Source organism: Arthrobotrys flagrans (genome assembly GCF_004000055.1).
Source record: "Arthrobotrys flagrans strain CBS H-5679 chromosome Unknown unitig_0, whole genome shotgun sequence".
Classification (NCBI taxonomy): Eukaryota; Fungi; Ascomycota; class Orbiliomycetes; order Orbiliales; family Orbiliaceae; genus Arthrobotrys; species Arthrobotrys flagrans.
Window position 1 is genome coordinate 1,685,868 of NW_027137550.1, and position 12,750 is coordinate 1,698,617.

General features: G+C 47.8%; 6 protein-coding genes across 6 annotated transcripts; 3 read left to right on the plus strand and 3 right to left on the minus strand.

Moving 5' to 3' along the window:
* Positions 1–1,057: 1,057 nt before the first annotated feature.
* On the plus strand, positions 1,058–3,125 carry DFL_003587 (uncharacterized protein; the record flags this gene model as incomplete). The annotated part of the gene is made up of 5 exons (XM_067632546.1): positions 1,058–1,248; positions 1,437–2,057; positions 2,131–2,344; positions 2,416–2,862; positions 2,955–3,125. 5 exons carry the CDS (start codon positions 1,058–1,060, stop codon positions 3,123–3,125), a joined length of 1,644 nt encoding a protein of 547 aa, XP_067490805.1.
* Positions 3,126–3,714: 589 nt separating this feature from the next.
* Positions 3,715–4,079, minus strand: DFL_003588 (uncharacterized protein; the record flags this gene model as incomplete). Its single annotated transcript, XM_067632547.1, has 2 exons — positions 3,715–3,989; positions 4,076–4,079. 2 exons carry the CDS (start codon positions 4,077–4,079, stop codon positions 3,715–3,717), a joined length of 279 nt encoding a protein of 92 aa, XP_067490806.1.
* A 2,500-nt stretch (positions 4,080–6,579) lies between these two features.
* On the minus strand, positions 6,580–8,051 carry DFL_003589 (uncharacterized protein; the record flags this gene model as incomplete). The annotated part of the gene is made up of 3 exons (XM_067632548.1): positions 6,580–7,186; positions 7,236–7,621; positions 7,683–8,051. 3 exons carry the CDS (start codon positions 8,049–8,051, stop codon positions 6,580–6,582), a joined length of 1,362 nt encoding a protein of 453 aa, XP_067490807.1.
* A 394-nt stretch (positions 8,052–8,445) lies between these two features.
* Positions 8,446–10,285, plus strand: DFL_003590 (uncharacterized protein; the record flags this gene model as incomplete). The annotated part of the gene is made up of 3 exons (XM_067632550.1): positions 8,446–9,002; positions 9,077–9,087; positions 9,192–10,285. The coding sequence occupies 3 exons, from the start codon at positions 8,446–8,448 to the stop codon at positions 10,283–10,285; spliced, it is 1,662 nt and encodes a 553-aa protein (XP_067490808.1).
* Positions 10,286–10,331: 46 nt separating this feature from the next.
* Positions 10,332–10,748, plus strand: DFL_003591 (uncharacterized protein; the record flags this gene model as incomplete). The annotated part of the gene is made up of 2 exons (XM_067632551.1): positions 10,332–10,382; positions 10,461–10,748. 2 exons carry the CDS (start codon positions 10,332–10,334, stop codon positions 10,746–10,748), a joined length of 339 nt encoding a protein of 112 aa, XP_067490809.1.
* Positions 10,749–11,304: 556 nt separating this feature from the next.
* DFL_003592 (uncharacterized protein) lies at positions 11,305–12,702 on the minus strand (the record flags this gene model as incomplete). Its single annotated transcript, XM_067632552.1, has 1 exon — positions 11,305–12,702. The coding sequence occupies one exon, from the start codon at positions 12,700–12,702 to the stop codon at positions 11,305–11,307; it is 1,398 nt and encodes a 465-aa protein (XP_067490810.1).
* Positions 12,703–12,750: the final 48 nt, after the last annotated feature.

Genomic DNA, 12,750 nt, shown 5'->3' on the forward strand with positions numbered 1-12,750 from the left:
TGTGTCCGTCAGGAGCAGGACGAGGCTGGAGTCCGGGGAAAAAAAATTTTCCTTCCTAACCTCAATTCGATGACTATCACCGACTAGTGAACTTAGCCTCAGCTCCCGTCATCAACTTTCGGATGGAAGAAGCGAGAAGGTGGCTTCCCAGGTGGCGTGCATACACAGGCGAGTCGACGTTTCGTCGACCGGACAGTACATACGCATCGAAGCTAAGAACGATATCAAAGATCCGTCTATGGCTACCTTTTGGCAGATGCATGCATGTACCGTATCATCGATGTCATTTGTATTACCGCATGACGTAGGGCGACATTAGTATCGTTAGAACCCTTACAACGGTGGGAATCAGATGTCTTCGGCGAAGTGGTCATGGAATCTTCGAAACTTCTATCAAACTTCCATCAAGTTGCCATATTCGGCGACCTACAAGCGAGTAATCAAATGCAGGACTAATAATTCCCGAGATGAAAGCTGAGGGCGCTTTGCCAAATATGGAATTTATTTCTTTTTCTAGCCTTCTTTTTTTGGAAACCTGGTCTAATCGGTGACGTTTGATGCATTTTCTTCGAGCAAGGGGCTGACAGCTGAAACGCCCTAATGCAGTTAAGGCCACACGCCTCTTGTTAAGTTCAATGTTAAGATTCGATCCAGGATCCCGGGTCCGGAGTGCTAATAATATCATTTAACTACTTCTCGGATGGATGCATGGACGCATGCAGGGCAAGCAAGCAGCTCCTCACATGGACTGTGGTAAATTAAGCTTAGCACGAGGATTTATCGTCCGATAGCTGCTTGAGTTACCTGAACTATCGACCGGAATAGAACTGGGACCAATTGATATCAGGTAATAGTTATCCAATATCAACCGTATTTGAGCTGTCAAAGCAAAAGAGGCCCATGCAGGCGGGAAGCCTCGTGCACTATCTCTCTCTCTCCCTCCCTCCCTCTCTCCCTCTATCCCTATCTCTCTCTTCATTTCTCTTTATCGTCAAGAGGTAATCAAGCCGGTAAGATGTGATTGATAGACCATGTCGATGGACAACTCAGGTTAGCCATGTTGTGTGTTTCTGCATCAACACAGATACGCGCACCCGTTTCCCCACAATCTTCCACTTTCAGACCAACCAACGTCCGCCTCGCTCGCTCCTCGCCTTTATGCATGTCTCCAGCCAGCATGGAGAAGCTAGCATTAAACGAGGCCCTGGAAGCCTTCAAAACCGCCTGTCACAAGGAGAGAATCCAATTGTAAGTTAGCTTGACTTGACTTACCCTCCTCCTCCTCCCGGGCAGTTTTACCTGCAGCTACAGCTGCCAGCGAACTATCCCTAGCAACGTAGCTGTAACTATAGCTGCAGTTAGATCTAGGGTTATATCTATCATCGAATCTACTTTGCTAACATCTAGCCTCGCGTACCTTGAATATTGTATTCTAGCCTGGATGGGCTATTTGATTCTTTGCTTCTGTCCGAGAAACATTTTCTACAAAAAAAGTTGGAAGCAAATAATTACTATCTCGATATATTCGGGTCCCTTCCCTTTGAAGTCTCACTTCAAATCGCTGAAGATCTCGACCCAAAGGACATCATCCGCCTCCACCGGGTATCTTCGCGATGGAAGTGCTTACTCTCCTCCCCACAGCTGGCCAGAAAAATCGTCCGAGCACACTATTCAAAGCGATCTGACCTCCCTTCCTATGCCCACCAACTAAAAGAGGATCCCTTCTCGGCATTGCGAAATATCGCATTCAAGGAATATGCTGGTGAAACCGGCTTGTTCAAGCTGAAACACGAATATGACTTTTCTTTCGCGGATATCCCTCAAGGTAAAGACAGTGCATTCGTGTGTTTAAACGCCTCAGTCGGCCTTGAATATGCGGTCTTCGATCACATCCGCCAAAGCCCGGCACATGACACTTACCAATGGTATCTGATTGATCTGAATAAAGGCCAGAGCCAGAAACCCACGCCATTAGTAAACAGGCAGAGGGAAATATTGGATAAAGGGTCAGCTCACGTCGGTGCCTATTGTGCAGCTGCGATTACTTTGGATACCAGGTATGTCTATGCATATGGCCGTGTGAGCTTGACATACAACCAACCAGCGCATCGCTAACTTTACATCAAATAGTCGAGCGCTTGTTTGGAATACAAAAGGCGGCTTGGTTCGCCAGTTAAAACTCCTCCACGAAGGGATTATGTCCATCAGTTCTTCGGAAAAGTACCTGTGTATTCGGAACGAACACGGAAACACCGATTACTCTGACTACTACTTTGTAAACCTTCAAACAGCAGCTTTGCAGGTTTTCGAAAGAATCACAGATTTTGTCAAAGTTGCCACACGAGTAAGTTTCAGAGCCAAGCTCGAACCTGTATGTATTCCCTATCGAGATACTAATACGCTGCCTATCCGCAGGAGAGTATTATAGACTCACCCCCAATTATGGTCCTTGGCAACCATATTGTTGTGGCTGCAATATTTTCAGATGATGATTATAGACCCCAGGTTGCTGTAAGCTGGCTTACCTTCGATGAAGAAAAAGGCACTCTCATCGAAACAACCGGAAAGCTTATCGACCATGGCTTCCCAGGTGATCCGCCGAATCTCACCCCGCATTCGATCTCGTTCCGGTATGGCATGAACACAACCGGAGCGGAAATGGTAGGTCTGAAGACCAAAGAGCCGAATGTCCGGTTGACTATTCTTTCAGATGGCGAGGTTTCTGCTTCATGGAAATGTTTTGGCCCGAGGCCTCCCGGACACCACGGCCTTGGTCCCGATGTCGCAGCATCGTTTTACTACAAGGATACTGTCTACACCGCCATATGTCCGCTCACTAAGAAGCACCCATCGGGGGAAAGGGTGATTTTCATATCTATTCACTTTGGTGCTCTAGAGGAGACCAGTCGACTCCCCTGGGCCGGGTTTTGGAACTTGCGGGTATGAGTGGACAGCTTGAGGAGATAATGCCACATGATAAGGGTTTCGCCGCTTTCTACGAAGGGGGGGTGCATGTTTATGATTGGCTTACGTTTGATGAGTTCATGGTACTCCAAAAATCGAAGCAGACGGACGGATCAGAGTCGAAAGCTTTGGCTATGGAACTTGCAGGCTTGAAACTTTAGAGTGTCTTCATCATGACTATTAGCTGTGAAGAAATGCCATCGCTCTCTTTTAAAGCCGTTCCTGTATCTTTATTTTTCTAAAATGTATATTGCATTCCCAAAAGCCTGTTAAGGAGGGGCTCCAAGAAACACCAGGATTTAATGAATTTCGAACACCCCATAAACCCAAACTGCAGATATACCACTATTCAACAAAGGATCCCCACCACCTTTAGCATCCTTAACAATGCCTTTGAGTGCCGAACTCATGATTTTCTTCTCCATAGCAACTGGATCGTTCCTCAACTCGGGGAACTTTGCCAGCTAGGTAGCTACGATACCAGTGGCGCAGCCATTGATACCCCAGTCATAACTTCAACCCGGTTATTTTTTTCTAAGGGAAGTACTTTTGATTTCCATCCGGGGGGCATAGAGGTCGATACACGGGCCCCAACCAGAAGTTGGAATCCGAGTATCATCAATATTAACATTCCCCACCGCAATAAGAGTAGGTATCTTTTTGACGAATCCAACAGGAATAATTCGCAGGCATCGGTGCCAGAATTTGTAGCCGAAGCCGTCAAATGAATACCAGCGGCAACTGCGTCCCTCAATGCCTTCTTGAGGAGCTCGCTACCGCCTGGATCCCTCTCCATAAATCCTCTAGGAAGCCCCATGACATATTCATCACAGAGCCTTTGAAGTCCTCCCCCTTCTTATGTAGTTCGATGACTGCCCTGATACCATTAACTTTATCCTGAGTATGCTCTAGAGCGGCTTTTCCCTCAAGGATGGAGCCGAGTGGGTCTTCCATTAGATCCGATATGATCTTGATCTCCCGTATTGAAACATTTTTGGCGACACCATAATGCGTCGAACCAATTCCTGTAACATGTGTGCCAGAGGGAGAGAGGTTTGAGTTAGAAACAAAAATACAAAGGCGATTTTTACAGAGAAAAACTTGAACTTACCCATGTCCACCGCTCGGCCATATACCATAAGGATTATTTGTGAAGATTATCTGTGCCCGAGAATTGAAATCCGGATTCAATGGATCGATGCCAGTGTCGTGGATGTACACTTCAACGTCTGCAGCTACGTCACGCTCGTCGTAACGGTACTTACAAGCCAGGTCGGTCACATTGCGACCACCTTGTACGATAGGCGCTACGCTAGAGATTCGCTCTAGATTCCAAGGTGCATCTGTTTGTTCGATGGTTTTCCCGGTAGTGCCTCGGGCTTGTCTTTTTGAGACTCGAGATGGGGCTGCGGAGACGGTGACCGCGATATTGTGAGGATTGGGTACTTCATTGTGAGTGCGATACCGGCACACCGATTGTAGTATATGCTATGAAAACTTCGATTTGATATATTGGTAGGCCAACCACTAGGAACTTTCTCTCTAATATTTTAGAAGAATATTCGAATAAGGGTGGTTGATTTTTTTTGCAAATATAGAAAACCAGAGGCCAAGGAGAACGGATAAAAGTTGGAATAAACCGAAGCGCTCAAGTAGAGAATTTTTGTAATAGTTTGGATGATACCAGAGATCTTCGAAATATAATTCTAGAATCCCAATGCCCTTATATACATACTTAGGTATACGGCCAACGAGCCATCGCATGAAGCTTGAAGATCAAAGCCCACGAGATGTTCTGGAATTCTAGAACGGGGTGCTAGACATGCGTAATATTTTGGGGCAGGGTCCAGCAAGTTGACTGAGTCCCCGACTGGAAACCATGCGATTTATTAACGAATAGCATTGTTGTGGCTATCGGGCCTATGTATACGCAATTAATAGCCGGCCCGCTCATTGTTGGATATTGGGTGTTGTCGGGCTAACCCGAGTAGTGAGATTCGATTCAGTGTACCGCAAAGCTTCACAGCCCTTGGGCGCACTGGTAGCTTGTATGAACGTAAGTATGTTAGAAGATATGATCATATGAAAGTGTGTGCTTGAATATTGCATAGCCAGCTCGTAGCTCTAGCTCTGCATCTCTGAGCTGAGCTGAGGTGCCTTGTACTTTGGACCGGCGAGTCTCTTGCAACATCGTGTGTCTCTGTATCAACCTCTTAACTCCATACATAGTCATCTTTGTCTTCGCACAATGGGAAAAAAGACCGACATTCTCGGGCGCCTCCCCGGGGAGATTGGATATCAAATCGCTGGCCAATTCAGTCCAAATGAATGTATCGAGTCGGTCTTCCATTCCCCAACACGAAAAATCCAACAATTATAGGTTAGCACTGGTGGATTGACTGTGGTTATAGGTACCTAAAAAATGGGCTACACTTCTTCACAGCGACTCGCTAGCAAATGATATGATCTGACAATATTTTAGCGGAAGTTCTGATCTTGTGTATTACAAGGATGTCGAAGGCGGTCTTCGAAATTTTATATTCAGGGATCATGCGCGGCGTAATGGGCTTGTCATGAAGACCAAATGGTTTAGTTTCCCCAACGGCCATGTTTGGCCGAAATACTGCCATTCCGGTGTCCTCGCAATAAAAACATCGAGACCGGGAGAGGATGTATACTCCGCTCGTGTTCATATTTACGTTTTGGATCTGGATTGGAAAGTGGAAAGACCGAGAATGCAAAATATATATATCCAGGACGACAGGGAGATAATATCATTGTCGAATAGGTTTGAAGCCGACTGGTTTTTTATTCAGCAGCTTTCATTTTGTATCCGGAACCCAACTAGAGGGTATTTCCGAAACCCAGGCCGGCTTTGAAATTTCGCCGTATCCAAGGCATCCGATGAGAACGGTGAACGGTGAACGGGCGAAACGGGTCTTTGTCGACCGTGAGCGCGGATTCATGATGGCGCCTACCGGCTCGTCAAAACCGAAGGACCACGTCTGGTACGATTACAACCGGTGTCCTCAATAAATTGCAGAAAATGTCCGGCGGATAAGTTGGACTGTTCCGAATGCTGGAAACCCCTTTACCAATGATAACCGTGGAACATACTTTCCCATGGACAGGACTTTATATAGAACCATGGCACCCTCTATACACTACCGTTCTCTGGCGCTTCATCATCTGGGGAAAACGATAGTTATTGGGATGCCCAAGTGATCGATTTGGGGATCCCACGACATTCGCATATAGAAATGGTTTCTAATGATAGGTATGCAGCCATTGCTTGGCCTGGTGGCATGCTCGTTCTCGAGTGGTATGACTTTGACTCTTGGTGGGAGCTGCAGGTGGACGAGCAGGGGCAGAAAGTGGAAATCTGGCATGAAATTTGGAAAAATGGCAATGATTCTTTAGCAAAATTTAGGTATAAACCCAGAGGTTAACAGCGACGGTGCAACCTTCCCTAGCGCGTTATATAGATATCCTAATATTCGGGGCATGTATACTATAACGTCGAAGAAATAGAACTTTTGTTGGTCATAACCACCTGAACGCCTTCATCAAATGCAAGACTTCGAGCTAAGAGATGTAGCTCTTATGGTAGACGGATTATATGTCATCCATAACATCATCCATCAAGCCGTCACCATCTCCCGGGGGCACCATCTCTTCTCTTCCTCCCTTTCTACCTTCCTCCAGTTCTGTCACAATTTGAGGAGCAACTGCTGGATGGCCCTTCTTCCTCACCAACTCAAACAAGGCTTTTCTCTGGTCCTCGGTAATGTCATTCTTATACCTTGTTGCAAAGCTCAGAAGACTTTGGTGCCACAGCAATGGCATTGTCTCATCGCTATTCGCAAAGCGAATGAAATGGAATACCACGGCGTCAACAGCCTTGTAAGGCAAGGCATACCTCTTCTCTAATAAGACCCTGATAAATATGCTGGTTGGTCCAGTGTAATCCATCTCGCATAGCCGCTGGAGCGCGGCAGCGGAGTGTAGTACCGGAATCGACACTCTTGTGAGCACCGAGCCGACGATTTGAGCCTCACGCAGCGTGCACGTTCCCGATGAACATAGTGGGAAAAGAAAGCCCTTGTTGAAGGCAGCTGGTTTGTAAAGAGCCTTCTTCAGGGCCTTGTAGAGGTGGACATTCAAATTCTTGTGTTCGTAAATATCGTCACGGACTCGGTCGAGGAGGATGAGATTAAGAAATCTGTTTCAATCAGTATTATGACAAATTCAAATCCTTGGTGGGGACTCGCCTTTGCGTCTGTGCGGCATTCAAGTTACTGGCAAACATTTTGGTGGCTTCGTAGCAGGCATGTGGGGACCATTCATCGGGTCTCGTTAGGAAGAGTATTTCCTCCCAGTTCCTCAGACTGGGGATAATCTTAAAAGGCTTTGGGAGCTTTCCCGATTTATATCTCGACAGGAGGACTCCGATTTTTGTGTAGACCTCGATGACCTTTGGAGGCAGCTCCATTCGCCCCTCATCGATATCCATGCCACCATGACCACCTTTAGCTTCCAGTGAGCTTTCATGTTGTGCAATCTTTTCTAAAATCTTGTCTGCTAGTGAGATAGCTGGACGTTCGCTCGGCGGCGGTAGGAACTTATTGAATAATTCTTCATCTTCCTCGTCTACTCTCTATTAATCGAAAATTAGTAGCCCTTCAAATATATGTCCGAATTTACTGGGTGGGACGAACCACTTCCTCTGCAACACCGTCATCACCGTATTCGTCCTGATACTGATCATCATCCTCGTCACCACTTTCGTCTTCCCATTCTCCTACACCCTGGTGGGGTATTAAGAAGCTATCGACAACTGGTTTCCCATTCTGAGCGGGCTTCTCTCCCTCGAGTTCATCCTGCTGGTCTCTTGCAAGCTGCAAAATTTTCCTTGATAGCATGGGGTCCACAAAGCCCTCATCGCCACTCTTGCGTGCATCTTTCGAAGCCCTTCGTTTCTCGCGGGTTGGCTTCGAGGAAACTGTTTTGGAGGCAGTTAGGTCTTCATAAAGAGGATTGTGGCGGGCTTGCCGGTTCGTCTGAGATTTTGCAGTGTCTTTGGGCATTGTAAAGGTAATGATCTTAGAATATTTCCTAGAGGTAGCTTCAGGTGCTGTTTGGTGAAGTTGAAGTTGGAGTAATGGTATAGGGATGTGGATTAGTGGAGCTTTGGAGAGCTAGATTTTTTTTTTTCCGTTTGTCTCTTTAAACCCAGCTTGTGTTTGCGCCGAAAATTACTAAAATAGGAAGGTTTCTATTTGTGGTAATTTTGGACGCCTCCAAACCAATTTCCAGAAGCAACAACGGCTTCTTCCGCTCCACCCCCACAAACATCACCAACCAAACATCATCGTCATTACAGCCGCTACTAGAATCGCTATTCATAGCCAATGCAGCTGCAGCTGACAGCACTTGACTATCTCTTTGATCGTCGCGTTTGTTAGCCCCAGCTTCGATACCATGTCAGCTAACGACCTCCCCGTGCCGGCCACTGGAAGCAGCAGTGTTCCTGCGAATTCGGCTGCGCTGTCACCTGGCAGGGCTACATCGCATCCACCACCGGTTATCCCAATGAAAAGATCACTCTCCCGCGATCCAGAGCCTCGAATTGAGTCTCCTGCTCCCGGGGGTCACCACACGACACCTCTTGCTGGCTCGCCAGAACCCAATCTCGTGGGGACTGGTGCTGCTACAAACCGCCCTATCAAGACGAAGGCGCGTGACAAACCAGCCCCTCGTGAAGGAGGCCGCGAGAAAAAGGAATCATGGAAGAAGAAGGAAGCTCAGGCTGCTGCAAGAGGTGGTACCCCTACGTCCGCTCCTACGGGTGGACCCTCGACGAAAGGTACTTCGAGCAAAGCAGTAGTAGCTGTAGCTAAGGATGCACCTCCCGGACTACAAGTCTACCCACTTTCTCCACCAAAAGAAGTCGATTATCTGGCCGCAAAACCGCCCATTTTTGTCCCTGTCACATATCCGAAGAACTCAGATGTCGCTTTCTTCGAAACCACAGAACAGTATGTCTACGTTTCTCTGTTATATTGTCATATCCTTATTCATCTGTATGCTAATGACGCTTTCGGCTGGGCAGCCCTTCAAATCGTAAAGGATTTCGCTACTTACCGTGCAAAGCTTCTCGCCTTATTCCCACGCTCAAATACCACACTACTGAAGTCCCCCCTATGCCGCCCGAATATCCTACGAAGACAAATCTAACCATATCCATCTTGATGAAACCGGTGTTGCTCTCACAACAGAAAAGGGCTTCCGTTCAGCTCGTGCCAATGTTGGGCTACGTGAAGGAGATTGGTACTATGAATGTAAAGTTCTCAATGGTATCAACCCGAACGACCCAACAGAGGAGAATGGCCACGTCCGTATCGGTTTCGCACGACGAGAGACTAGTTTGGATGTCCCCGTTGGATATGATGCCTACAGCTACGGAGTCAGGGACAAGGACGGGCAAACAGTCCACATGTCGAGGCCCAAAGATTTCATGAAGGAAAGTGTGGTTAGCGGGGACGTCATCGGTCTTCATATATCCCTCCCACCGCTATCCGTCCAACGTGGAATTCTTGCACCACACTCCGAAAATTCGAAATACCCGCCAGATGTTATTCGGGATAGAGTCCCGATTAAGTACAAGGCACAGTTGTATTTCGAATCTTTTGAGTATATGCCAGTGAAAGATATGGAGGATGCGATGAATCCCGCTGCTCCAACGGCTACCGGTGCTCCATCTCTTAACACGATCAAGGGCACCAAAGCTTGCTTCAAGACCTTGCCTAGTAGCAAGATTACAGTCTACAAGAACGGGAAGCGTATTGGCACTGCCTTCGAAGACCTTTTTGCATTCCTCCCTCCAGCGAGCCAGCCCCTCTCGAGTGGAGGTGGCAGGCCTCTGGATGATGGGTTCTGTGGGTACTATCCAACCGTCAGTGTCTTTAGAGGAGGCAGGGCGCAGGTGAATTTTGGACCCACTTGGGAATACCCTCCAGAGGATCTTAGCTTTGGGAATCAAGACATTCCTATTCTCATCACTAGTGATGATGAGATGCGGGACGACGATGTTGTTATAGAGAAATTCAAGACAAGGGCTATTTGTGAACGGTACAACGAGCAAATAGCTGAAGATTGTGTCTACGACCTTGTCGACGAGGTAGATCTGTGGCTTGCGGAACAAAAGGCTGCGGAAGCTGGTCCTAGCAGTGCGGGTAATGGTGCTGGCACTTCTCTGAACGGCGTAAACCCTACTCAAGAAGCCAAAGAAATCCAGGAGATGCATATCGACGAGGAATAGAGTACTCCGTCGCGCGGGAGGGTTTCCATTTTGCCGTCGCAGAGGGATGCGGGGCCAACCCAAAAGGCAACATCACAAATACTATAAATTCCACAAGGTTCCTGACCTCCGATCCAAGGAACCCGCGTCCAGTCTGGTATAGGGTCATTGCTGATGCAATCCCAAATGCCACTAGTCACAGGCTTTGGGGATTCCAATGGCAAGAACACAAATCCTGCCCGGCATGGGAACGATTCCGGTGCAGTACCCGGTACAATATCCAGCACAACATCCAGCACAGTATCCAATCCAATATCCACCACAAAATCTAGCCCCAAATCCGATCCAACACCCACCGCAGTATCCAGGACAATATCCTATGCAACAGTATCCAGTGCATCAAAACCCAGAACAAGATCTGGCACAACCAACGTCTATGGCTCCTTGTGCCTGTGCTACATGTAGATCTGCTACTGGGCACTAAGACATACAGCAACGTCTTCCCCAATCTACGAATCGACATAGCTTGCCCCCTCCACCGAATAAATCAAAGTTGGATGACGCCCCCGAAGCCCCTAGAGCCCCTAGAAACCCGTTCACTGGGCTTCCCAAAACGAAACTACGATTGCGAACACCGCCACCTTAAATCCCTTGCTATTATGTGAACACTGCCCTGTTTCCACTTCTGAACAATGTATTAATATTGACTAGTCTAAGTTTAATTTCCCTTGCGTTTAGAACATCCCCAATGTACATTAGTCAGGATTGAATGATAATGGTAGCAATGTAGCGAAGACTCCCTTCGCAGAACAATAACAGGTAATGAATAAGGGGCCTACGCAGTTGTGTGGGACCCCACGATTTTATATTTAGCTAGTTCTAATTCTTCAGTATTCATTAAACATATTTTCCAACTCCCCGAAATGCTCTGATCGTACATGCTGTATGGTACAGGATCAGCCTCGAACGCCAGTAACCAAATGATATTGTGTAGCCCAAAACTCCAAAATAAGTGAAATGGATAGTTAGAAAAAACCCCCCTATCGACGTTTGGAGTGGAGGCTTGTTTTTTGCAACCTTCTTGGCAATCCCTCCTCCTCCTCGTCATTATCTCCCTCACTTCCGTCTTCTCGTCGATGTGATAGGCTCTCCCTCTTGGTACGAACAACAGCGGAGTGGGAGCCTTCTGCTGGTTCATCTTCCCCGGGTGACTCGGTCCGCTGGTGCACTGCGGAGGTTCGTCTGCTGCTTGTACCATTCAATATACGGCTGAGCTTCCGAGGAGGCTGATCTTCGTTATTTTCCTCCTCCAACTCCCCTAATGATGTTCTATTTCTTCGCCCCAAAGAATTCCGTGGCCTCCCCGGCCTGGGAGTGGCCGCTTCCGTATCTTCATCGACCTCGTCATCGTTATCACCGAACATGGTGCTCCTGCGACCCTTGCTCTTTTCGATGCTTCTTTTGACCGCCTTGCTCAACCTCTGAGGCATGACTCCCTCCGAGTCGCGACCTCTAGCCCTTCGTAGACCTGAGGCACCACTGGCAACCGTTCCTGCCTTTGGCCCTACAGGGACCCCTGTCCATTCCTTCTTACAGGCTCCGCACTCCCTCGAGGGTAACCTACTAAATCTGACTTCGGCGCAGTGATTATGTAGCCGAAAGTCGCAATGCATATCCGAACACCGTTGTCCGATTGTGTGGATGTACCTGCAGTGTCCGCAATGTTTGATCCGTAGTTTCTTCGGACCCTTTTTGATACTCCCGTCTTCTTGTTCCTCCTCTTCCTCGACATTATAGGTGTCCGTCAAGTAACGCTCGAGCTCCAGGAGAGCTCTGGTTGAGAGGAAGTGGTATCCTGCCCTATCACGTTCGAGCCAGCCTTCGTCGACAAATCTAGTGAGACAATCCTCTGCTTCTTGCTTTGTGAGGCCGATACCAGCGCCGGCAATGGTCTGTCGTTCTTCCTCTCCGTTGACATTTTCAACGATTACCTCCTGGTTTTCTCGCTCGGAAGGTGGGTTTTTGTTGAGACTGATGGCACGCATACTTTTCACGGCCATTATCTCGGCGTATATGGTGTTACTTGTATCGAACATCTCATCTAGCAATCTTTTGAAGTATGAGATTTCATCCGGCGTATGTGTGGTAGCGAAGCGGATGATATCATCATTGGAATCGTTGACAAGGGCGTAGCAGTGATTTCCATCTTCCTGGTCAGGCATTTCACGGATATCGAGGTCAAACGGAGAGATCGTGTTCTGAATCGTATGGACGACGGCGCGGAAATCTTTCGCGGAGACGGATTCAACGGAGACATCGGAGCCTGCTTCTGCGGATTTGATAGCTGCGAGTAGCTCACGGCCTTCTTGGATATCGATGAAAGGACGGATGAGTAGAGCTTGAAGGAAAGCCCTGTGGGTGTTTGAGTGGGTCGACATCGTTACCCTGTGGAAGTAGGCAGTAAATGCCAATGTGAGATGATGGTG